The 24,971-nt window shown below is 39.9% G+C and overlaps 6 protein-coding genes across 11 annotated transcripts in view; 3 read left to right on the top strand and 3 right to left on the bottom strand.

Annotated features, from left to right (window-relative positions):
* LOC131664380 (filamin-A) overlaps positions 1-13,571 on the bottom strand; it is a 28,478-nt gene extending 14,907 nt beyond the window's left edge. For 2 of the 4 annotated variants that reach the window (XM_058935432.1, XM_058935429.1), the window contains exons 1-14: positions 13,427-13,571; positions 10,670-11,257; positions 6,466-6,815; positions 6,266-6,393; positions 6,071-6,085; positions 5,316-5,454; positions 4,309-4,593; positions 3,193-3,509; positions 2,421-2,847; positions 2,131-2,346; positions 1,596-1,983; positions 824-1,168; positions 553-743; positions 62-478 (exon numbers count right to left, since the gene is read on the bottom strand). In XM_058935432.1, the coding sequence (XP_058791415.1) occupies positions 62-478; positions 553-743; positions 824-1,168; positions 1,596-1,983; positions 2,131-2,346; positions 2,421-2,847; positions 3,193-3,509; positions 4,309-4,593; positions 5,316-5,454; positions 6,071-6,085; positions 6,266-6,393; positions 6,466-6,815; positions 10,670-10,997 (3,546 nt within the window). In that variant the 5' untranslated portion in view covers positions 10,998-11,257; positions 13,427-13,571. Of the gene's footprint in view, positions 1-61; positions 479-552; positions 744-823; positions 1,169-1,595; positions 1,984-2,130; positions 2,347-2,420; positions 2,848-3,192; positions 3,510-4,308; positions 4,594-5,315; positions 5,455-6,070; positions 6,086-6,265; positions 6,394-6,465; positions 6,816-10,669; positions 11,258-13,014; positions 13,137-13,426 lie in introns of those variants that run through there. The other 2 variants (XM_058935430.1, XM_058935431.1) reach the window with 2 other exon arrangements.
* Positions 13,572-15,004: 1,433 nt separating this feature from the next.
* Positions 15,005-17,459, bottom strand: LOC131664376 (succinate--CoA ligase [GDP-forming] subunit beta, mitochondrial). 2 transcript variants are annotated; one of them, XM_058935423.1, is made up of 8 exons: positions 17,324-17,459; positions 16,945-17,228; positions 16,658-16,757; positions 15,989-16,584; positions 15,788-15,922; positions 15,581-15,709; positions 15,397-15,505; positions 15,005-15,326 (listed from the first exon to the last, which is right to left on the bottom strand). In XM_058935423.1, the coding sequence occupies exons 2-8, from the start codon at positions 17,144-17,146 to the stop codon at positions 15,278-15,280; spliced, it is 1,320 nt and encodes a 439-aa protein (XP_058791406.1). In that variant the 5' UTR covers positions 17,147-17,228; positions 17,324-17,459; the 3' UTR covers positions 15,005-15,277. The 2 variants fall into 2 exon arrangements, with proteins under 2 accessions (XP_058791406.1, XP_058791407.1); XM_058935424.1 differs by having other exon boundaries at positions 16,945-17,207; positions 17,324-17,450.
* Positions 17,460-17,540: 81 nt separating this feature from the next.
* LOC131664374 (signal recognition particle subunit SRP68) lies at positions 17,541-19,693 on the top strand. The gene is made up of 3 exons (XM_058935420.1): positions 17,541-17,751; positions 17,860-18,197; positions 18,274-19,693. The coding sequence occupies exons 1-3, from the start codon at positions 17,676-17,678 to the stop codon at positions 19,558-19,560; spliced, it is 1,701 nt and encodes a 566-aa protein (XP_058791403.1). The 5' UTR covers positions 17,541-17,675; the 3' UTR covers positions 19,561-19,693.
* Positions 19,694-19,898: 205 nt separating this feature from the next.
* Positions 19,899-21,612, top strand: LOC131664375 (uridine 5'-monophosphate synthase). Its single transcript, XM_058935421.1, has 2 exons — positions 19,899-20,221; positions 20,305-21,612. Exons 1-2 carry the CDS (start codon positions 20,078-20,080, stop codon positions 21,583-21,585), a joined length of 1,425 nt encoding a protein of 474 aa, XP_058791404.1. The 5' UTR covers positions 19,899-20,077; the 3' UTR covers positions 21,586-21,612.
* A 188-nt stretch (positions 21,613-21,800) lies between these two features.
* Positions 21,801-23,565, bottom strand: LOC131664378 (cytosolic Fe-S cluster assembly factor NUBP2 homolog). The gene is made up of 5 exons (XM_058935426.1): positions 23,364-23,565; positions 22,984-23,072; positions 22,676-22,897; positions 22,096-22,249; positions 21,801-22,021 (listed from the first exon to the last, which is right to left on the bottom strand). Exons 1-5 carry the CDS (start codon positions 23,472-23,474, stop codon positions 21,815-21,817), a joined length of 783 nt encoding a protein of 260 aa, XP_058791409.1. The 5' UTR covers positions 23,475-23,565; the 3' UTR covers positions 21,801-21,814.
* A 93-nt stretch (positions 23,566-23,658) lies between these two features.
* Positions 23,659-24,960, top strand: LOC131664379 (vacuolar-sorting protein SNF8). 2 transcript variants are annotated; one of them, XM_058935428.1, is made up of 3 exons: positions 23,659-23,832; positions 23,989-24,261; positions 24,331-24,960. In XM_058935428.1, exons 2-3 carry the CDS (start codon positions 24,018-24,020, stop codon positions 24,771-24,773), a joined length of 687 nt encoding a protein of 228 aa, XP_058791411.1. In that variant the 5' UTR covers positions 23,659-23,832; positions 23,989-24,017; the 3' UTR covers positions 24,774-24,960. The 2 variants fall into 2 exon arrangements, with proteins under 2 accessions (XP_058791411.1, XP_058791410.1); XM_058935427.1 differs by having other exon boundaries at positions 23,663-23,832; positions 23,989-24,955.
* The last annotated feature ends 11 nt before the right edge of the window (positions 24,961-24,971 follow it).

A 24,971-nucleotide genomic window follows, 5' to 3' on the forward strand; every position in this document is an offset into this window, starting at 1 on the left:
TTCTTTAATACCAATTCATCTCGATAGCCGTGCTCGTTGAATCAAGAGTCTTATGACTCACCAACACTTGCACTTCCAAGTCGCCGTTCCCAGCTTTGGAAGCATCGATGACAAAGTCAGCAGGGAACGAGGCAGTCGTAACAGGCGACACTCCAGGACCCGAAAGCACCACGTTGTTAGCCGCACAACTGGGTTCAACTTTGACCTTGAACGGACTGCCCTGGATAGGTTGTCCGCCATAATTCACATCTACTTGACAAGTGCTACCAGCTTGAGATGGCATGTAGGTGATTTCGTGAATACCATCGCGGATTCTCTTGATTTCGGGCTTGCCAATTGAACCTCGATCAGTCTTCACTTTGACCTCGAGTTGAGCATTTGATACCTTGGTGGAGTCTACGGTGAAGGTTGCTGGAACACCTTCGTGCACCATCTGCGGTTGGATTCCCGGACCATGGGCAGTCACCTTGCTATCGTTCTGTCACGAAGAAACAAATGTAATTAATTTATCGATTCATAATTCGATCGATACAATAAGACACGTCTACCCACAGGCTTTTCAGCCGTAACTCTGAATGGCGAACCGGGAATATGCTGATCAGCGAACCTAATGCTGATGTCATAATCGCCAACTGCGTATGGCACGTATTCAACGCTGCATGTCCCGTCGCAGTTGTCTTTGCAGGTTACCACGGATTCACTTGGTCCTTCGATGGCTAGACCAAGACCACCCGTTCCAGCCTCTGAAAAGTTTCAATGAATAAATGAATTTGGCTGTCCACAATCAACAGCAGCTAACAAAGCAAACGAATGAAGCAATCACCTTTAGTTACAACAGTAAAGTAATTGGCCTTATCCACGATAGCCCTCTGAAGTCCAGGCCCGAATGCGTGGCACTTTTTGGGATTGCTGACTTTTACGACATCGACATTGAACGGTGATCCCGGCACCGGGATATTATCGTACAGCACTTCGATGTTATGCTTGCCGTCGACGATCGGTGTGTAATTGACGCGATAAGTGCCGTCCGCGTGTGGTGTGATTACTTTCTCAGTGTTTGTGCCAGATGAATTGTTAATTCCAACGAAGATGCGCTCCGGCTCGCCCTTCACCTTTGGCACCGCGCGAGTATCGATCGTGAACTCGGTAGGCTGGTACAAGCACGCATCTGTAATTAAACGTTAGGTAGTTGATTAGTTATTTACGAAAGGGCGAGTGTCGCGTGCATTTCGTCGCCGTTGATTTTTGTGGCGTCGCACAATCCACTCCAGAAACATTTCGCAATCGATAGGAGTTCTTCTCCAATGAATATTTCCAGAAATGTTATTTTTAGAAAATTTCTCCGGCTCTCGTTGGCGTAATTTTAATTTTAGGAAGACTCTCTTCGTTTTTCTCTTCGTTACCGAAAATAGAGGGAGAGAGAGAGAGAGAGAGAGAGAGAGAGAGAGAGAGAGAGCTCGTCATGGACTCTGCTGGATTCCGCATAGATGCGTGAATCCGAGAGTTTATATTTATACATTTCGCCATTAAAATACGGTCGCGCAACTGCAGTAGCCTCTCTAGCGGAACTGTATAGATAGTATTGCAATACTTACTGGGCGATAGATTGGTGACTTTGACTTTCGAAACATCGACGTGCGGTTGGACATTAACTTTGAGCGGGCTGTGTGGTACTTTCAAGCCTCCGTAATTGAGATTGACGGTGTAAGTTCCTGGCTCGGGTGCAATGTAGTCGACAGTATAAGTGCCATCCTCGTTGTCAATTAGTTGGATCGGTAAATCATGATTGTCGGGTGTCTTCATGTCTACCTGGAGATCACCGGGACCGGCTTCTCGACAATTCACATTGAAGTGAGTCGGTGTATTGGTCTTGACCGGTTTGTCGAGTCCTGGACCATAAGCTTTAACCAATGATGGATTTAATGGTGCTTCGACCTTCACACGGTAGGGTGACTTCTTCGTGGCGACTCCTCCGTAATTTACCTGTTATTTAACATTTTTTTTACGATTAATCAGTATATCCAGCCTACTTTAAAGAAAAAACAGTGTGCGTCAAGTAACATATCGAATTTAGATTAAATGTTCAAATAACATAGAGTTATTTTCTATAAAAAAGAGACAGCTCAGTACCATGACGACATGCTGTGAGCCGGAAGTTGGCTTGTAATGGGCTTGTATCGTTCCATCCCGTTTGTCATCGAGCTTGACAGGTACATCTCTACCGAATGCATCTTTGATGGCAACTTCGAGTGGAGCTTGGCCGGCTTTCCTCACATCGATCGTAAAGTTCGTTGGCTTGTCGCTCTTTACTCCATCCGGTTGGATACCAGGTCCGTGCACTTCCACCTGGAATATGTAATATTTTTATCACGAAATAGAGAAGAGTAAATCATCGCAATAGTCAATTGATATTTAAGTACCTTGTCGGGGTGGAAATTGCTCTGGGGTACAATTTTAGCAATATACGGCGACTTTGGAATGTCCTCGTTATCGCAGAGGATGTGTACAGCGTAAGGTCCCGGTGCAGTCGGTAAGTAGGAAACGTCAGCAGTGCCATCGCCATTGTCAACGCAGTCGATTTTAGCTTTGGATGGGCCTTCGATGGAGAAACCCAAAGCTCCAGTTTCGCCGTTAGTGTCGACAGTGAAACGAGCTGGATGGCCAACTATACCTCCGTATAGACCAGGACCAAAGACACGGATGGCTGATTCTTTGTATGGTCCAACGTTCACTTCGAATGGAGATTTCGGAATTTCCTTGCCGCCGTAGGTCACCATTACTACGTGACGACCGTCTTTCACTGGGAAGTAGTGGCATTCGTAGGTTGTGTCGTCGACTTTTGTTAATCTAGAAGAAAATTATAGATTCGCGTTTTTTATCAAATGTTGTCCACATTTGATCCATTTTCAGATATTTCCATGACTACGGACAATATTCGACGTGCTCATTTGATAAGTACTCCGTACGATTATCGCATTTTAGCACGCAACCAAATACCGATAACAAAACTCACCGGAAAGATTACTCGCTTGAACGTTGTGTAGAACAATTAGTTTCAAGTTAGAACTCTTAGAATTTGACTTTAGGACGTACGCATCCTTGAAACATCAACTAAAAGGCTGCTTCATTGAGGAAAAGTGAGAGCGAGGCAGGGAGAACAATGACCACGAGAATGAAATATGATTTACGTACTGCGCGGGCAGATTAACGCCGCCAGGCGCAATGATCCTGACATCGGCCACGCCTTCGCCGGCGTCCTTGGTGGTGATCACAAAGTCGGCATCGTCCTTGACGCGCACGCCGTTGGCCAGCAAACCGCGGCCGAAGGCCTTGCACTTCTTCGCGTCGGACACCGGCGCCACGCGCACGCCCATCGGACTCTTGGGTATGAGTTTGCCGGCGAAGAAGATGTTCACCGAGTGCAAACCGACCACTGGCGAAACGTACTCGCAGCGCCAGACGTCCGGCGAAGTCTGGCGTAGCTTCACCGGCACGGTGGTCTTGTTGCCCTGGAAATCATTATTATTGTCGCTCGTTAACGAATGCCTCGTTAGAACAATCAACTGTGACGTTTCGAAAAGAGATTTTGCTCTTTGTAACCGTAACAACCACTTAGCGCTGTTATTTTTTACTTCGGGAACGCTGCGAGGCGTGGGCTATACAATCTCTAAGGGCATCGTAAATATGTAAATTATTTCCTCAAGGCGCGTCGTTGCAACGCGAGCGTAACTTTTCACTCTCGTTATGCTATGAAATAACGTGATACGTGATAATACATCGTTAGTCGATAAAGCAGTTATTTACACTGATTATTGTTGCCCAAATTTACATATTGTTTATTCTTGAAGTTCAAGTTCTACGTCTTTGACGATGAATTCACGCGTATCGCGTGCATACTTTAGCACATTAATATCAATAAATATTTTGTGGGACTATGCAAAACATTTGCAAGTTGTGATTCACGTTCTGTGACATCAATTATGAAAATATGCGGTGAAGGTCGGTGAAATAAATTTTCGACTCACCGATGTTGTCGATCGCGTGTGAAGCTCGAGTGATTGGAAAATTAATTCCTCTAATTTCAAATGCAGATCGAGAGTAATAATAAAAATATGCCAAGAATGAAAGAGCGCCGTTCAGCCTCACGGACATTCTCGTTCTTCTAGCCGATCGAGTAGCAAAAAACACAGCAAGGAGTTACGAAAATATATAGCGTCCAGCTGCATCTCCGGATAGGCGCGTCGGTTGTTCGCGCGCTAAGATATTGAATTTCAGCGATCGAAAATACCCGCGCTCGCCCACGCTTACCTGAGGATCGAGAACGATGACTTCGGGCACTCCGCGGCCGGCATCCTTGGTAAAGATGTCGAAGTAAGTTGGCCTGTTGATGACTACGCCATCGGGTAATAAGCCTGGACCACTCGCGGTGACTTTTGTTGGATCGCCGGCATGGCCTTCGACCATAACTGAGTAAGGACTCTTCGGGATCTCGCGACCCGCGAAACGCACACGCACTTTGTGCATTCCCTCGTTCTTCGGCGTGTAAGACACTGAGTACGTGAGATTGCGGTCATTGTTGAAGCGAATGTCAACCTATAATCCAGACGATCAATTTGCTGAAATTGGGCCTTTAGCGTGAAACTGATTCTGGCACAAACTTGGATGCTCTTACAGACTAAGTTACAAAAGGTGTTAGTGTTATAGGAAAAAAGAAGAGATTTTTGTTATGAGCCACACGCTTTGCAATTCTTAATATTGGAAATTGTGGCAATATCCACTTTCACGTGGATATTTACCTTACCTCTTCCTGGATTTACCTATAAAAGCTAGTAAAGACACATTTTCTACAAGGTAAATTATTTTATGATGGAAGAAATTGTGTACAATAAAACTTTAATAAGAAACAAAATAAACATTTTTCCGATAAAGTTTTACCTCACAATGCAATGTTGCAAGTATTTGGATAAAATTATTTTCGGTTATTTAGAGGGGGAAGATGTGAAAAATTTTATCTACTCATTTTCCAATCAATAAAAACTCAACAACGTACATCTTTCGCATTATTTTCACAGGGTAAAAGGTGCAACAAGGAGTCCGATAATTCAAACCGCATTCGTGCTCGTAAAATCGTCACTTTGCAAAGATTGCCCAAGAAAAAGACGGCTAAAGACAAGAGTAAACAACAGACATCTCCGAGCAAATCTTCGCAAGCTGGGACAACTTAAGCGAGCAGATACGCGACAATAAAAGACAGGGTATACAAGAAACGAAACCCGCGATACGTTGGGAATAACAAGAAAGATACGAAAGCTTACCGGCAACTTAATTCCCTTGGGATCTTCGACGCTGACCTCGACGTTTCCTTTGCCGGCGGAGAAGGTCTCCACGTAAAAGTTGGCGGGTGCCTCTATAATTGGGCCAGTTGGCTCGATACCTGGACCGTAAGCTCGTACACTGTAAAAAGAATCATCTCCGTCGTTCTACAGACTGTTCGACTCGTACTTGCCGCGTTTTGCGGGTGTACGTACGACGTATATGTACAATGTTAAACAAAATTAATCGTGTCAACAATTGCCATAACAACAGTAAATTTAACAATATCAAGGTCAGCGCTAGTCGGTTACTATAAGCGTATAATAGTATATGTACATATATATTACATGGCGATCATATTGTTTTGTATGTAAAAATAAAATGTAAAAACATTGCGTCAACAACTGTACAAGTTGAGAATGCGAAGGACGAGCGCGAAAGCCTTTAAAAGCTCCAACTTCCTGCACTGATTATGTCAGCTGTGTATCGAAGCGCACGTGTGCGATGTTAAAGAAGCGTTGGCAGAGAAATTAATATCATCGCGAACGTGCGTCGCAGACCAAAGTGCGTGTAGCGCCGCGAGGACGGCGGGACAATTGCGAGCGTCGTATTAGGAAGAAACATCACGGCAAACATATTAATGCGCCAAGGCGAAAGAACAAGAAGAGAGGAGAGAGAAGTCGGTGCTGGGCGTATGAGAAAGTAAAGATGAAAGGTGAGTGTGTGTCTGCGTAAGCGCGTGAAAGATAGAACTTACCGCGGTGGCGGCACGCTGCGAGTTTTTCGAGGCATGAAACAAGATTCATGAATTATTCACAATTATTTTTCGACGTATATTTGATGGTCTGTCCAAGTCGTTTCGCGTGCGTCTCACAGGTACATTTATTGCTTCCGTCAAGTTTCGTCAAGTTTCGTCTAACGTGAGCGCGAGCTGTCGAGGATACGGCATTACCTGTTGGGGTTCGTTCGTGGACGGATTGGCGCGCCGGGCTTCAATTTGGCGTTAGGGAATTGCGACAGGTACGTCATCATTGACATCTCGTCGATGTTCGGATTGACCATCTCTTCCGGTTTGATAAGCTACGAAGTGAAGGCAATCCGTGCATGAGAATGCTATCGCGAACGATTGTCAGCGAAGCGGTCGTCGCGTACCTGAGGAATATTGAGCCAGTCGTCGGCCAAGCCCATGGCTTCGGCAGCGTTTTGCGCGGCATCCTTGGGATCCCACGACTGCCAGTCGGGACACAAGCCAGGTGCAATTGCGTCCACGAGTGCGCCGACGGCGCGCCCGTCGTTCCAGTCCGAGGTGAAATTGTTGATCGGCATGTCCGGCACCTTGGACTTGATCCAGTTCATCAGGCGTTGCTTCGGCGTGGCATTTTTGTCGGGCGGCCCGAAGTCGTCGCCCTCCCACATCGGCATCGAGATCGAGTAGTGCAGAATGAGCGTCCATATTAGACCGAGTATCAGCTTCAGCTTGCAGTCGACGATGTCCGAAGAGTCTGTCGATTCAAATAATCACTTACTTCATCGTTTATTCAATTTATTCTTTTTATGTTACATTCCAACAATCAATTAATTTAACGTTTGCTGTATACTACCAAGATGTTCTCCGTGTAGTGTACCTACATACGCGCACTAAACTTTATCTTGTTTCAATTCCAAATTAACGCTCAGCTAAGCTACGAAAATAAATCGCGACTCATTTATTATTTAAAATAGCGCTGGGAGTTTAGGATAAATTATACACAACGGGGCATAATTTCCCGGGGATATAATTAAAACAAGGCAAGCCAACTTTGATTAGTAATCACAATACATAACAAACGATAAATTTATTATTCCATTCACTCCTTCTTTCTAAAAGGAATAATAATAATAATTATAATAATCTGACGCATCTAGATCACAAGGAAAAATTTTCCTAATATTAAAAAAACATCCAAGTCGAGTGCGTACCTTCTTTCGTTGTATATTTACGAAAGCATAGAGAAAAGTATACCTAAACTCTCACTCTCGTTTGGAGAGTCGCCAATTTTAGAAGCTCGCGCGCGATCATTGTGCAATATTCTCACTCTCTCTCTCTCCAATTTCACGGCGCTTGGAAAAAAAAGACTATTTTCGTAACGTATATGCCACATGCAACGACTTCGTCTGCTTTTCACGAACGCGCGAAAGTGCTATTATTAGCGTAAATAGATGGCTAACAGCAAGCTTGAAAGACGAATGCTTGAAAGATTATTTGGGCAAAGTGTAGATTGGAAAATTGAAAGCCACGTAAGTCTGCAGATCGTACATCACGATCGAGATGAGTGTGACTCTACTGAATTAACCTTAAGTTTATTTTCAGCTGTTACTAAGAGTTCACTGATGTCATGCATCCTGCGGATAAGTGCACAACATTGGAAAATGTGACTTTAATCATTTTGCTGTTAATTATGTTTTAGATGTGATTGAGCTATGATGAACGGCTGTGAAAATGATTGACTTTTTTTGTTACCCAGTAATTTGCGATAAATAATTTTAATCGAAACCAACTTAACGATGAACTGATCCGCAAGCGAATGAGTCACCTAGTGACTATTGAAAACTTAATAGGAAAGAGTGTCTAACATTGTTCTATATATAAATGGATTGGAACTGTGTCAATCGAGATAAAATAACATTATATCGACAATTGATTTGCTCACAGAGTTCGATGAACCGTGACAGGTGACTTTTGCATGATAATATTGGAATTGCAAGATGATTTCCCGTATTTAAAAAATCTTGCGTCACCAGCTTCCACGCCTTCTTTGCGTCGTATACAATGGAACGTTAAAACTTGGCTCGTGTTTCATTATTATTACCTAAAAGCATTGCGCATTCGATAACGTTATTCTGTAAAGATTGTAGATCTTATCTCAACTTTTACGGTTAACTTGATCAAATGAGGCTGAAAATTTAATTATGTTCTATTTTAATTATACGCTCTTCAACGTTTTATGGAAAATAAATGTTTTTCGTTAAAAACAACCGATTTTAGAAGTATTGTATTGGTGATACTGCAGAAAAATTATAAAGTCTTTATAAAAAAAAATACATGCATAAGTATTTGACGGATCAAAAATAAAGAACTGGCAAAAAATAAAAAACAATATCCTACGTCGAAAAGTCCTTCAAAAGAGAGATATAAAAAATCAAACTCTGCGGACTAGTTCGATCCTGTACAATCTCGTTAGTAAATTAAATGACTATCGAGGGCGGTTTTTGTATATAAAGTCGGTATCGATTTTGTGGAGCAACAGTTTGAAGAAGCTAAAATCAAGAAGCACAATTTTCCCGCTTTCGCGTACATAAATGTCGTGTACAATGATTCCTACAGTTTGGGAGTTTCGATTATCAAAACATTTGATTTTGATAATTTTTATATCTGATCGGATCCAAAATCAATAATACACCTCAACTACCTTATCGATATGGTACAACTCCACTTAAACTATAGTCAGGCGTTGCAATTCTACAACATTTGATTGTAGAAGCAAATTGAAAATTCCAAAAACCACAGCGATAGTCGCTTCGCGTTACAAGAAATGTTCTCGGCATCAAATGAATATTCAGCGTGTTCAAATAGAAAAAGACTCAGGAAATAAAAAAAGGAAAGGCATTACGCCAACTCGTCGTGTATTCGCCAATACGCAGCAAACAGATAAAAGCTTGTCTGCTACGCGGTGTGTACTATCATTAATCCAAACACGGCTATAAGGAATGAAATTACGCGTAGTCAACAGGCAGATCTCGCAGCTGTCCAAGCACAATTTTCTTTTTTTTTTTGGCTCGATGATGCATATGCACATTGTATTTCTGTTGTGTTCGCGCGAAAACGAATAGAGTTGAGTCAACAGCTTCTCTACGTGTAGCTCGAGAGAGGCGAACGCTCGATTGAATCATTAGCCAAGTATAGCCTTGGCATTAATACATCCGACATTCCCGTAAACAGCCGAGCGCTCAACCGAACAGCTGCTTATCCCTTGAGATCATTCGCTTTTTCTTTCGTTTCCCTGTATCGTCCCGCGTTTTGATTCACAATGCTTGCTACCTCGGCCCGCACAACTACGTGAGCATGAAAATTTCAAGCTCAGGCGTACACGTCGAACGATTGATGGACTCGATGGTAAGAGCACGCCGACGCGGTGGAAAGTAGAAACTTCCGTCTCGTGTTGTCCGCGATACACTTTTTCATCGGCACGCGCAAAGTTGAGCGGCGAGTCCGTCGAATTACCAGTGAGCGCTTTACAAAGAACCATCGCGCGTACGTAAAAGCTCTTGCGCGACATCAGGAACGAACGAGACATCTGGATAAATGGCTCGTCAACTGATGATCGTGGACCAAACCGAGCAGAAAAAAAAACAACAAACACGACCATTAGAGTATGAGATCACCTTTGTGTAGCGAAAAAAAGAGAGACACCTAAAGTGACCTCGCGCTGCTGACGCCATCGGTTCGACGAAAAATTTTTCGTTGCACCGCTGTGGCGAGTTTGGACGCTGACGTCATGCTGAGATGGGCCTAGTGAACGATTACCTCATCCATTCTGTGTCTGTGTGACTTTTTTGGGGGACCGGTCATGTGATTATCACTAAATCGTGCTCCGCGATTCGTGTTTGCTCATACTGGCGTAAGCTACAATTAGTTTTTGATAACTGAAACTTTTGAACGACAAAGGTGTTTTTCTTGCAATGACATCGCTCGCAAAGAATTTTTTATATTTGCGCTCTCAATCAAATTTTTTTATTTTTTTTTTTTTTTCGCGTAAGCATCTTTATGATCTGTCAATAAGTGAATCACTTTAGATATATTTTTTCGTTGGAAAGATCTTTGAGTAGTCCGACGAAAAAAAAAGAGCAATCACCGCGCTATCGAAACAGCGTTGAAAGTCTCATCAACCAGATTTCGCGAACGCAAAATGTCAATACCGATCGACAAATTAATATCTGGCTTATCGGTGATGAAATTTTCGTGAAACACCTATCAAAAGAAACAGCTCAGTGGAAAAAAAAAGAAAGATTAGGAGCGAAGAGCCAGTCAACGAGAAAATTGTCGAGGAGTCGAGGCATCGATGCACCTGGGGCTCTGACATTGGCGAAAAGGCGATCGATTTAAAAATAAAATTTGGCTGCGAGTGTAGCACGTACCGTAAACGAGACAGCGAGACAACAAGTGGCCGAGGTACTACACGTGCACGACCGATCAGCGAGAGAGGGAGATGGGCATGGAAAAACGAGAAACGCTCACAGCTGCAATTGGGCGACGACGTCGACGAGGAGTAAACAAAACACGCGGGCGAAGCGGGGCAGGGCGCGCGAAAGTACGTACCAATGTTGACAATGCGAATGCCTTGCTGCTCGAGGAACTTGAGCGCGACAGAGACGTTTTCGAGTTTCTGCGAGCGGAAAGTCGGCTTCTTGTTGTGCTTGGGCAGTCTGCGAGAGGCGAGCACCTCGATCAGGGAGATGAGCCTGAGGCCGTCGCTGAGGTCGCACTCGAGGTCGGCGATGTGGTCGTTCGCCATGCGCAAGTGCTCGTTGGCCCATCTCGTGAAGGTGTTCTGCTGGATACGCTTCCACTCGGCGTCCTCCGCCAACTCGCGCTCGACCATCTCGGCCTCCTCCTCGGGATTCACTGACTTATCGTGCTCATTCATTTTATCGCAGGTATTGCACGCACGTCTGTACGAGTGTGCGAGAGAGTCCTTTTAGGTGGGGGATTGCGCGCGCACCGCGGCTCTCCTGCTCAAGCTGCTGCCGCTGCCGCCGCTGCCGCCGCTGCTGCTCCTCGCTGGCCGGGCTCGCTCTCTCGGGCTCACTGCTAGCCGGGTTCAATCGCTCGCAGGCGCCACCTTGCTGCTGATCCCAGTTCCTCTCGCGATAGCCGCGTCTCTTGCTCTCTCGCACTCGCTGGATTCTGCAAAAGGTTGCAAAGGCTGCATCAATTTCTCATTTCCACTGAGAGCGCAAACTTTCGTCGGGAGCCAGTTTACGGACGCTCAACTGACCGACTGTCCGTCCGATCGATAAAACTTTCATTGGGCTATTGACTCGTCTTTCAGGAAAACTAACTGGCTGGCCAAATACGTGTCAAGGCCACTTAAGCATCATTTACTCAGCTTTCAAATTCACCGACCAAACGTGCATTCAAACCTTTCTGGTGGTGTGCGAGCTTGCAAGCTCGGTCTTGCAAATCCAATCAATACGACCACTCTCGTCAGGGAATCGATAAGAAATGTTTCGAAAATCAGTCCTGCAAGTAGCTCGACCTGAAAGATTTTCGGAAAATTTCTTCTGCTCGAAACCTGCTTTATAACGTGAGAAATCAGGACAAATTAGAAAACAGCTACACGCTTTCAATGAGAACAGTCAACAAAAATTTCGATTTAGATATGACTGTGTATTTAACATTCTTTATAATTCTATTGACTTTATTCTAAATTGACGAAATAAAAGTGTGTTTTTATAAAATCTACGCCCGACATAAAAATCAGGCAAAAAAGAAAAGAAGAAGTTAAATTACAACACGTCAATTTGGTCTTGAAATTAATTCCTCTCATGCTTAGCCAATGTAATTGAAAGCGCGTATGTGACTTTAATTGTAATGTGTCGCCTTTCCAGTGATGACGTCACTCACCACCGTCTTTTGGAGTTGCAATGTCACATTACACATTTCGCGAGACTTTTAGCGATCTTGAATTACCAGCAGTTGAACGAAAAAATCAAGCATCGATGCTGGCTAGTTACAACATCGTTTCAACGATTATTTGACTGCCACGAGTGGGTCGAAATTGCGTTGGGCTTTTTGTAAAAAGCTTGCGAGAGAGCATCGCTAATGTAAATGTAAACTGATTTTTTTTTCCCTTTTCAACGGCTTGGGCATGCATTCCAAAGAGCGATATGGGCAAAGCTAATATTTTGAGAAAGAAAGAACGATCCAGTCTCGCAGAGCACTCTTTTGCCCCGCGATTTATTCTTAGATGAGTAGGCCTCTTGTTTGCACTCGTCTCACAGCAGAGACCGCGTAATCCAGTGTGTTGCTCGTATAACAACGGTCTTTCATTCCGCGTGTTCACATGGCTACGAGCGAGCTACGCTTCTTGCCCCGTTCGATCGGCACTTTGAACAATTGGTCTGCTTTTTCCTTTCCTTTTTTTATGCGAGGGCGCGCGAGACGCGAATTTTTTTAAAATCGAAATCCGAGCGAAGGTCTGTTCTGAAGCGTGACTAATGTCCACTTGGCTGTTATATTTAAAACGTTCGATATCCCGGGTCCGGCACGCATCGTTGAAACAAGGCTGCTCGGGGCGCGAAAATCCGCTGACGCATACGCGCGACGACGCGCGCAAAGAGGAGAGACCCCTTTTCGGCGAGAATCAGCGATTACAGATCGCAAGACTTCGCGACGTGGCACATTAAATTTGGCCCGGATGAATCACGCGAGCGTAACGCGCTTATGTAAAACTCATTCGCAACAAATAAGGAAGAAATCGCTCGCGAGCTCGGCCGCGCGCGCACCGAAATCCAATTACACACGCGCTCGCCGCGAGCGTCGCCAGAATTCAGCCTTACCGCCGCCGCCGTCGTTCGAATCCCGCATGCCGGAATTAAATTCCAGGGAGCCTCGCGGAAGACGCAGTTCTCTCTCCGGCCTCGTCTAATTATCATACGTACCAGTAGTAGCACGATGTGCAGAAACGAACTTTTTTCGCTTTTCTCGCTCGCGCGTGCACGCAGACACACGCACACCCGATTGGCCGTCTGCCGAGCAATTAATAATCTCTACTCTCGCATACGCACCCACGTAGCGTAGTCCCTTTCTAATCTGAAAATAACGCGCGCATTATTCGCCGTTGCCGATAAAAATACGAGCTTGCGTAAGCTTCGGGCGAATTTTTCGACGAAACGCAGTGATTCTTGGCATCGAACGACTCAAAGCAACGGCACAACACGCGGCGGCCGACGAAGGAAGAGACGAGCGCTCGCTGCTTGCGACACACTTGCGACTAATTGGTCGCACACTCGCGGCTGATTGACAAAAGCGCGTCGACCGCGCGAGCTTACAGAGAACAACGTGTGCATCTACCTTATGATCGCACGAAAACTTGCACTGGCCCGCAACTCGAGGAGGAGGAGGAGGAGGGAGGTAAACACAGGAGGAACGCCGGCACGAGAGAGAGCTGCGATGTGTCGCCGATTCGAAGGCGAGTGTGACTCTGACTGAAGTTCTCCAAGAATAGTCGGCGGTTCCCTCTGCGCCCCCGACCAGCACACGAGAGAGAGAAAGAGAAAGAGAGAGAGAGAGAGAGAGAGAGACCACGTCCACGACGACCGGTCTATATATATCGCGCGCAGCGGAGAACGACGCACACGCACACACACGCACCGCTGTCGGGGAGACTTCTGAATTGTTGGCCGAAAGAGACGAAAAAAGAAACAATGTGGGAGAGACAATCTTGAGTGCGTCCTGCCATCGTTGCACTTCTTTTCCTTTTTGGCAGAAAGACTGCGCGGAGAACACCTGATGCGTGCACCGGTTTATAATGTGTATCGGATTCTCCGAAGGAGGATATATAAACTACATTGTTTGGGGTTTTTTGGTGTGATTTATCGCTTGGCCATTAAATGTCACACTCGACGACAGAATTTTCGATGAAACTCTACGATTACGTACCGGTAGAACAATTTTGCTTTTTTTCTTTCAGAGAATAGTGTTTAAGCATCTTTAGAGTAGAAGTGTTTGGCGACTTGCAGAAACTGCCGGTTAACGGACCTTAACGAGCGAAAAATAGCGCAACGTTTCCTCTCAAACGATACCCCCCTCCTACCCCACCCACAGAACACGATTTATGTATCCTACATTGAAATTGAAGAGAAACGAAAGCGACGCGTATTTTCGACAATAAAGCTTGCGACGATACATTTACGAGCTCTAATTAAGAGGAATATCTTACTTGTTGCGTTGATTTTTTATCGCGGGTGCCGGTAGATAGTTTAGCCCAACGGCGAAATTCGAGGTCCCACGTATGTTGCAGCTCCTTAAAGAAATCTCTCCACGTAATCCCCCGTGACCTGCTGGCCCACTAAAGCCATGTTGCGAAATCGCACACCGTATATGGCGTTACTCTCTTGCCGATACACTTCGCCACCGCCGCCGATGGCTTTAATGCGGAGATTGCCATAAGCGGCCCCGCGCGCGTGGCTACCATAAACCGATCAAACTGATGCGAATCACACCTTTTCTCTTGATCTCGTTGATAAGCTGTAATTCGATCGAAATTTCTTGGTTTTGTTTTTGCTTTCGTAGGATAGAGTGAATTTTTAAAGGACTGAACTTGATTGATTGGTGTAGCGGTCGTCGAACTGCAGCACTTTGCGTTGGAAAAATATTGTTTCTGTAGGACAAATTTTTTTTTTCACAAGGAATGAGATATTTAATATGACGTGCACGTTTTGTTCTGCGAAAATAAGCGTGCGTAGTGAGATTTTCTGGGATGAATCATAGTTTGACTAATAGCTACAGTAATAATTCAAACAATTGTCAAACACTTCTTCGGCAAAGAAATTTTTCACCCATTTTCAACACTTGTAAAAATACATGAAATTTACTTTAAGAAATAGGAGGAATGTTGTAGTTTGCACAAGCGATACACTGTTTTTTGAGAGCTAACTTTTTATAACAAAACATTTATTCAAAAGAAAAAACACTATCCATATCTTAAGTAACTAGTAACAACGATAAACGCACGTCTGGCTAGTCTCAATGGTCTTTTCAAAGTAAGTTTGTTAAAAATAAAAATAATATGAATGAGAGTGGGCAATTGTGAATATCATTTGATTTAAGTTGTCTTTCGCATGATCGATTGTTGTATGATCAGTGGATATGATCACGAGGAATGATAGGCCAGTCTTAGTCAAGTTAAAGAACAATATTAAGCTATTGCGACATTTTGAGCTTCATGTCATTGTGCCCGTCAATTCGTGATCTGTAAACAGTGACGATTATGTATTATAGATTAATTATGACAATTTATCCGATATTTTTATCATAATCACTTTTGTATTGAGGCGACTGCTTTCTGAGCTGCTTCTTCGAGATCATTGGCCGTCAGAATCGGTAAACCAGATTCAGATAAAATCTTTTTTGCTGCATTGACGTTTGTACCTGCAAAAACAAGCAATTATCTTGATATCAAATGTGCCACCAACAATACAGATAATGTATTTTTTTATCACATACCTTCTAATCTTACAACAAGAGGTATTTTAAGACCCAAGTTTCGTGATGCTGCTACTATTCCTTTTGCGATTGTTGCACAATTCACGATTCCACCGAAAACGTTTACGAGAATTGATTTTACTTTTGGATCTGAAAAATAGAAATGAAACTTATTCATACACAAACTTTATATTATTGAAATTTAAATCATGGGCAAAAATAACATACCCTCTGTAAGTATTCTAAAAGCTTGGAAAACTTGATCTTCTTTAACGCTCCCACCGACATCCAAAAAGTTGGCAGGAGAACCTCCGTGTAGCTTTATGATATCCATTGTCGCCATAGCAAGACCAGCACCATTTACTAAATCGAAAGAAAGTTATAAATAATATAAAATAAAATAAAATTGACAAATTTTTAATTAGTTACCGAGGCATCCAATGTTTCCATCCATTCCAATATAATTTAAATTGAATTTGGAGGCATCAACTTCACGTGGATCTTTCTCGCTAGTATCTTCTAAAGCAAAAATATCTTTTTGCCTAAACTCCGCGTTATCGTCAAACGCAATCTTGGCATCTACCGCAACAACATCCGCGGTGTCGGTTTCAACGAGAGGATTAATTTCTACTTGGAGGGCATCAATATCTACAAACAGTTTCCATAAATTTTTCAACTCAAAGACTGCTTTCTCTTTGATTTTTTCCTCTTTGAATCCTAAGAATTCAGCAACTTCTGTTGCAATCTCATCATCGATGCCATAATAAATATCTAATGGTACTGTTTTGAGCTTCTCTGGAGTTTTTTCAGCAACAGCTTCAATATCCATACCACCAGCTGGTGAGGCTATCAAAACTGGTCCATTATGGGATCTATCCATTAGAATACAAACATATGTTTCTCGTTTGATGTTTACAGACTCAGCGATCATAATCTTGTTTACTAGGATGCCATCTTTTGAAGTTTGCTTTGTTATCAAACGGTGACCTAACATATTCTTAACATATTCTGCAACAACTTTTGGGCTAGAATATAAAGGTTAAAATATATTTAACAATTTTACTTTTTTACTAATTAAAAAAAAAAGAACTGACTTACTCTTTTGCTATTTGAACTCCTCCCTTGAAACCATTATCAAACCAGCCTTTACCACGACCTCCAGCTAACACTTGAGCTTTCACTACATATTCACTAGCCTCTGTAATTATATAACAGAAATATTGTGATTATTTTGATCCTTTTAACAATGGTATTTGTAGTAGATTTCATTATTTGTTCTGTACTAATGTTTCATGTAATTCCCAGAATAAAATATAATTTGCATATTGAAAAACTATATGATACTTTTAAAACTAAAGAATAATAAAACTTGTGTTTCAACTTACTCAATTTTTCAATAGCCCACCCGGTTTTGTTTACATCATCGACAACCGTAAAATTCTGCACCGAAACTCCAGAATCTCGGAGTAGCTCTTTGCTTTGGTATTCCAACAGATTAATCCTTCTCACAGGCACAACTCCAAATTGCGAAAGACTTTTTAATGTTCTCGTGGAGCAGAGAGCTTTGCGTACAAGAAAACTTGACATTTTGGTAACCTCAAACTCACACGATCTGCGCACGTTTTTTTACTATAACACTATATCTCTGCTGCAGTAATGGAAGAATGGACTGGTAAGAAATTTTGTAAGCATAAGTTGATAAATATAGCTAAATAAGTATGCACAATTATCAAGTATAACTCGTCGTAAGCAAGAGAGACTTACCAATCAGTGTTATCGTTGATGGATTTAAAAGCAAAAGATACCGGGGGTCGGAAGGGCGCTTTGCTTGTGAATAGACGGCGTTCAGTTTTTGTATGTATTTTGTATTACATATACGCAGATGGTGTTGCTCAATTCATATCAGTATTCCTTTCTCAGTGAGAGAAGTTAAAAACGCATGCGTGAAATTGCAGTGAATACAAACTTGACCAACGAAAAAACATAGCGTGTACAGGTGACGACTGACGGCATAACGCAAAGGACTGTATTCCGTATGTGTTGACATAATAATTCTTCAGATTTTTCAACTGTTTTTCACAGTTGAAATCAGCTGGTGAAAATTATTTGATTAATAATGATACCGAAGGAGGAATCCGATATCGAGGTTGAAGAGGCGCCGGTACCGGAACAAAAAGTTTATTCGTTAGAAAGTGAGTAAACCACTTGAACAGTTGTCTTTTTCCATATGTTGACGTGGATCTTTATTAAACATGAGTGTGTAAATTTGTTTGTATTACGAAAATTAATTTTATTTTCAGTATTGAAAATCATCAAAGAAGCCCAACAGCAACATGGTTTGAGACATGGAGATTACCAAAGGTATAGAGGTTACTGTTCAAGACGCCTACGTCGTCTGCGAAAGGTCCTTAAGATTACTCAAGGTGATCGAAGGCACTTTAAACGTCGTGATGTTTTAGCAGAAATGGTAAGAGATGATAAATTTTTGCAAGTTCCCCTTACTTTGGCTGAAAGAGCATGGAGTTATGCTATGCAACTACGACAAGAAGCAAATACTGAGCCTCGTAAGAAGTTCCACTTAATCTCAAGACTGAGAAAAGCTGGAGCTCATGCATTACAATTACAGCAACTCATAGAGGTAGAGCCAGTTTAAAAATTTTTTTATACAAAGAAAATATTTATAAAATTTGCATTAATGTGCGTTTAATCTGTAGAGTATTGATTGTGATCCAAGAACAAAGTTAGAAGCACAAGCATATGTTGCTTACATTGAAGGGTCAATCAATTTTGAGCTTGAAGTTTGGGGACCAGCTATGGAAAATTTTAAGAAAGCTCAAGTTGTCTATCAAAATTTGGCAAATGCTCTGCCTGAGCATGAACAAGGTATTTACAAAGCTAGAGTTGAAGAGTTAGCTCCTAATCTTAGATATTGTGCATACAATATTGGAGATACAACAGCAATAGATGATTTGATGCAAATGAGAGGAAAACTAGGTGGCGATTTGTTGAACAATTTGGACTCTTTAATAACTCAAACTCAAGAAAAGCAGGCTAGTACAGAAGAGATATCTTGGCGAGGAAAGTCTTGTGGAACTGCATCACCAAAAGTTGCAGCACTACTTATAGCAGATTCTAGATTGAAAAGCACATTGGATAAGGCTTCCAATAATCAAGCTAAGGTTGACATACTTGATGCACATCTGATAGATTGCAAAGATGCAGTTGCAGCTGTACGTGAGGAATTCAGAAATGAATTAAAGGGAAAAGATGTTGATAAGCCGCAACACTTGATAGCATATTTGCAATATATCAAATTATCAAGAACTTTAGAAAGAAATTTAATTCTAGTTAAGATTGCCGAAGAGTCAGAGAAAGCAAAATCTCAAGATATTGTAAGATTATATGAAGCCGCTTTGCATAATCTTGTGGAAATGTCTCAATTACAAGATGACGAAAACTTTTTACAAGAGCATGATTCTAAAACTAAGGGTTATAGAGCATTCAGGTGCTTTTACATGGCTAAATCGCTTGCTAATCTTCACAGATGGCGAGAAGCTATGGCTTTGTATCAAAGATCACTGCAGCATGTTAAAGATGCAATGGAACACAAAACTTATTTGCCAGATGATTTGAAAAGCGATTTAGCCAAACTAATATCATTGATTGAAGGTGCACAGTGTGCGGCTCATGCGCATAGTGTTCTAGAAGAGGATCAAGAAGAAGATACTGGTGCAAACAAGCAGGTGAAGAGCAAAAAAATGCTCTCTGAACGTTTACATGAGTATGTTGAGGATCCAAGTTTATTGACCAAGCAGCCAAATGTTTGTAAAATACCACCTCCTATGGAATGTATTCCTTGCAAGCCTTTATTCTTTGACTTGGCTGCCAATTCAATTGAGTTCCCTGATTTATCAGAAAAAATGCAAGATCCAAACAGAAAACAAGATAGGGGTGGTATTGCTGGATTGGTTAAAGGCTTTTGGGGATGGGGTAATCGATAAAATTTATTTTTACTTCCATTTGGTACATTTGTACAACGAAATACATTTTTTTTGTTTCTATATGATTTTAAAATTATTATATTGATACCGTTGATTCTGTAATAAAATTTTCAATTAAGAAATTTACTTAATTTTATTTTACACTGTTTGATATTGCACTGTTTTATTTTACACTGTCTTTAACTTTTTAATAAATTTTTGCATTTTCTGTTCTATTCCAATTCAAATAATGAAAATATTAAAATCAAATGCTGCACTTTTACTTTCTGAAGTTGTCTAACCTGCTTTTACTATACACTGCCGGCAAAGCATTTGCCGTAAGTGCCGTATACATTCTGCTTGAATAAAACCACGTACCACGTGAGTACACGCGGTTGGAGCGGTTGGTTAGAGCTTGGATTTAACTTTTTTTTTAATGCAATATTTGCAATATTACGTCTTAATTTGTTATTACATTACTATAACCAAAGTTCTCACTGGTTAAATATATTCGTTTTGTAAAATACATAACAGAAAAATGGTAACTACTGATTTAAAAGAGTTGGCAATAGAATTGTTTGACATTGGAGCTATCAAATATGGTAATTTTACAACAAAAGTAGGATTGTCAACTCCAGTGTATATTGACCTTCGTGTCATTATATCTTATCCTAATTTACTGGTATGATTTTAAACTGAATATCTTATATTTTATGAATTTGAAATGCAAATTAAACTATTTTTATTTTTAATTTAATATTCTAGCTTAATATTTCCAAATCACTATGGGGTCTACTTGATCAAACAGATTTTACTCATATTTGCGGTGTACCTTATACTGCTTTGCCTATTGCGACAGCAATTTCTTTGGACTCCAAAATACCAATGGTAATGAGAAGAAAAGAGTCAAAGTCCTATGGAACAAAAAAATTGGTAGAGGGAATTTTCCAGATGGGTGATACACCATTGATAGTAGAAGATATTATTACAAGTGGAAGTAGTATATTGGAAGTGGTCAAAGATTTAAAAAATGAAGGTTTAAATGTTACCACAGCGTTGGTGGTTTTAGACCGAGAACAAGGAGGTAGAAAGAATTTAGAAACTGCAGGATTAACAGTAAAAAATCTATTTACTATTACTCAATTGATGGATTATTTGCTTGATGCAGGAAAATTACCCAAAGAGTCAGTGGAAATAGTTAAGAAGTATATAAAAACTATTCAAGCACCTTTGAAACTAAATAATGACAATAACCGGTTAAAAATGAATCTGATCGATAGATCAAACCAAGCTAAAAATCCTATAGCATTAAAATTATTTAGATTGATGTGTGAGAAACAAAGCACTTTGTGTTTAGCAGCTGACTATACAAAATCTCAAGACATTATTGATCTTGCAGATATAGCAGGTCCACATATTGCTGCTTTAAAAATACATGTAGATATAATTGAAGATTTTTCTAAGGATTTTGTCAATAAAATAAAACATCTAGCAAACAAATACAATTTCTTAATAATGGAAGATAGAAAGTTTGCTGATATAGGTCAAGTAGTTTCTTATCAATACAGAAAAGGTATCTATAATATTGCTGAATGGGCAGATATAATCACTATACATCCAGTGTCTGGAAAAGGTATTGTTCAAGGAATCAAAGATGGGCTTCAAGGTTTATCTAGTGATAGAGGAATTTTTGTAGTAGCACAAATGTCTTCAGAAGGAGCTCTAACTACTGGAGATTATATTACTTCTACAGTTTCAGATTTCAAAGATTTTGATTTAATTGCAGGATTTGTATGCCAGAAAAATATTTTCACAGATCCAGGTCTTATTCAACTAACACCAGGTGTTCAGCTTACCAAATCCACTGATGGTTTAGGACAACAATATAATCTACCTCAAGATGTTGTAAACTCAGGTGCAGATCTTGTAGTAGTTGGTAGAGGAGTTACACAAAGTGAAAATAAACTTAAATCTATTTTGGAATACAAGAAAGTTTTATGGGAAGCTTATGAAAACAGAGTAAAACAGAAAAGTAAAACTGAGTAAAGTAAAAAATTTACATGCAAATAAAATGATAATGAATCTGGAATAATTGTAATCTATCAGTGCTTGTTTAATAGTTGTACTAAAGAAAAATCTATTTTTTGTAAACAAAGTGAACCAATATTATATATTTTATTTTATATTTTCTTATGTAAAAAATATTTTCATTCAAGTTATATAAAAATCCTATTGCTGTGTATAAAATAAATCACTTTATAAACTATATATTTATTTACGCTTCTTTACTTTTTGTTAATTCCTCCACTAATTTACGAAAGACTTGTGCAACTTGACTGTCTGGAAATAGTTTTAAAATACTTTGACCTTTATCTGCTAGTCTACCAATTGTTGGATCAATTGGTACTTTTGTTAAAAAAGGTACATTTACCAATTCAGAGAGAGAAACACCACCATTGGAGGAAAATATATTTGTACATTCCTATGAAAATACCAATAATTTTATAAATTTTTTCTTAAATTTAATGTTTAGAATAGATATTAGTATTAACTCACTGAACATGTTGGACAAACAAATCCACTCATATTTTCTACAATTCCAATTACAGGTATACCAGTTTTTTTACAAAAAGTGATTTCTCTTGTAACATCATCAATTGCTATTTCCTGTGGTGTTGTCACAATTATAGCTCCATCACATTTTACATTTCTGTAAACAACCCAAGTTCAAATTCATACATCATTTTGTTTTAGAATAGTTAGTGTTATTAGTTCTTGCCTTTTTCACTTTAACACCTACTTTTTTAGATATAGTTGACCAAAGGCTTATCTTTTGAATGACTCTAAAGCTACTTATCTTTACTAATATTTTTTTTGCTTAAACATCACATGACTCTCAGTCATTATTATCACGTGAGCTCAGTGCTAGCCAAGTCATATGTAAGTTTTTTTATTATCATTATGAATTATATTTGCTTTTTCGCAATTTATTTTTTTTTTAATTCGCGTTGGTGCGTAATATTTTTCCGGAAAAATTTAAAAATAAAGGCGCAATGTAAATTAATTTCTTAAAATAATAAAAATTCGTGCAAACATTTGTTTACATTCATCATTGAAACAAAAATTATTTTCTTACCTTAAGTTTTCCATAACTGTAATATGTTCATCGGATGTGCCAGGAGGGGTGTCAATTATTAGATAATCGATGTCCTGCCATGCAACATCTGTTAAAAATTGTTTGATCATACTTGTCTTTTTTGGACCTCTCCAAACCACACTATCATTTCTATTTTTCAATAAGAAACCTATAGACATAACTGCTAGTTTTTGATTGTTGTCTGCAAAAACTGGCACCCACCTTTGCAGAAATATTCTTTTTCAATTTATGTATACTCAGGTACATTTTATAAATTAAAAATTTTCACTAGAGTAAGATGAATTTACCCATCATTTGATTGATGGACATCTTTGTCTTCTAGATTCAACAAATATGGAATACTAGGTCCACACAAGTCCACATCCAAAATACCTACCTATGAATAACATTAAAAAGAGTTATAAAAATATAAATTGATCACAATATTGAATATAATGCAATATTACTGAAAAAATATTGAGAAATGTTTTGTTACCGTTGAATAAAAATTAAATAAAAATATAATTTCAAGTAAAAATCCAGATATTTTAACTGTTTTAAGAAAAAAAATCAGTTCATATTTCTTACAGTTCACCAAAACTTGACGACTAATTTAGTGGTGAAAATCACGAATGTGATTTCGTAAAATAACATAACCTTTCCTAATAACAACAAATAAGGTAATTACCTTGAATCCAGTTTCTTTGAGGGCAAGGGCCAATTGTGAGCTGATGGTTGATTTGCCGACACCGCCTTTGCCTGAAAGTACCAAAAACACGTGTTTCACACCTTCGAGCATATTAATTAAGTGATGAAAGTCTCGAAGGTGATATGTAAATGCTTTGAATCGACAGTCACTTAAGCTTTTATGTTGGGTTTAGCACGCACGCAAAAACAATACTAGAGCACAGTACAATATAGTACACACATACACACATATTCGCTACTTGCTATAGCAAAATCTCAGTTTCACCAGTTCGTCGATCAGCTGATGAGCCTTGCGGTTTCGAGCAGGTTTTAAGAAATGGAGAAAGTGTGTTTGTACGGGAAAATTCTTTTGCGTCTTTTACTATGCGCGTAAATAGTATTAGTTTTCGTGATTTTATTGATAGTCAACATCTACGGTGAATGAAAAGGAGTGTTCGAGATCTTTTAAGGTTAGATAAATATTTTGTTTTTGTTGCCATTCATAGTTTGTAATGTTTTTGTGTTTACGCGTTGCATGTAAATTTTTAAATTCGTGAAAAGTCTCATGATTCATTTCTGTAAGTGTATATATAAATAAAATTATAATTAATTAATATTTATTTTAGAGATAAACTAAATTAAAAATTCATCAACAATGAGAAGAAAACCAGGAGTTGGAGCAATCCAAAAACAAAAATATGAACAAGAACGGTATAAAGACAAAGGAACAGAGCTTCAAGAAAATCAATTCGAGCAGATGACAAAGCAAATGGAAACTTTTCGAATAAATTTGGAAGAGTTTGCCTCAAAGCACAAGAATGAAATAAAGAAAAATGCGCAATTCCGACGACAATTTACGGAAATGTGTGCTTCTATAGGTGTTGATCCATTAGCATCAGGTAAAGGCTTTTGGTCTGTATTAGGTATTGGTGATTTCTACTATGAACTTGGAATTCAAATTGTTGAAGTCTGTCTTGCAACTAATTACAAAAATGGAGGCTTGATATCGCTGGATGAATTAAGAGAACGATTAATTCAAGCAAGAGGACGCCGTAAAGAACATCAAGAAATAACAAATGAAGATTTGCTTGCTTCAGCTAGAAAACTTAAAATACTCGGTAATGGATTCTCTGTGGTGCCCATCAGTAAAGGCAAATACTTAGTTCAGTCTATACCTGGAGAGTTGAGCATGGATCACACTGCAGTTTTACAGCAAACAAATAATAATGGCAGTGCCTTCATTTCAAAATCATTGTTGCAATCAGAGTTAAAATGGGAGAGTGAAAGAGCTCAAAAAGCTCTTGATCATATGGTCAAAGAGGGTCTTGCTTGGATTGATAATCAAAATGAAGGGGAACCTTTATACTGGTTCCCAAGTTTGTTTACTGCTTGTATTGCTTCAAAAACGTAAAAATCTACCATTGAATAGTTTGCATTCAATAGTTTTTGTTAATAAAGTTCAAAAGATTTTTTATTACATTGTTGAAATAGAATTTGTACTTTTTTAAGTGAAATAAACGCGAATAAATTAGTTAAAGCTTTGTAAGAAAAGGGTATATCATAAAAAATACTGTCAGATAACAAAAATATTTTCAAATAAATTAATTTG

This window comes from Phymastichus coffea, unplaced genomic scaffold, assembly GCF_024137745.1.
Source record: "Phymastichus coffea isolate CEN01 unplaced genomic scaffold, Cenicafe_Pcof_1.1 PCOF00043, whole genome shotgun sequence".
Taxonomy (NCBI): domain Eukaryota; kingdom Metazoa; phylum Arthropoda; class Insecta; order Hymenoptera; family Eulophidae; genus Phymastichus; species Phymastichus coffea.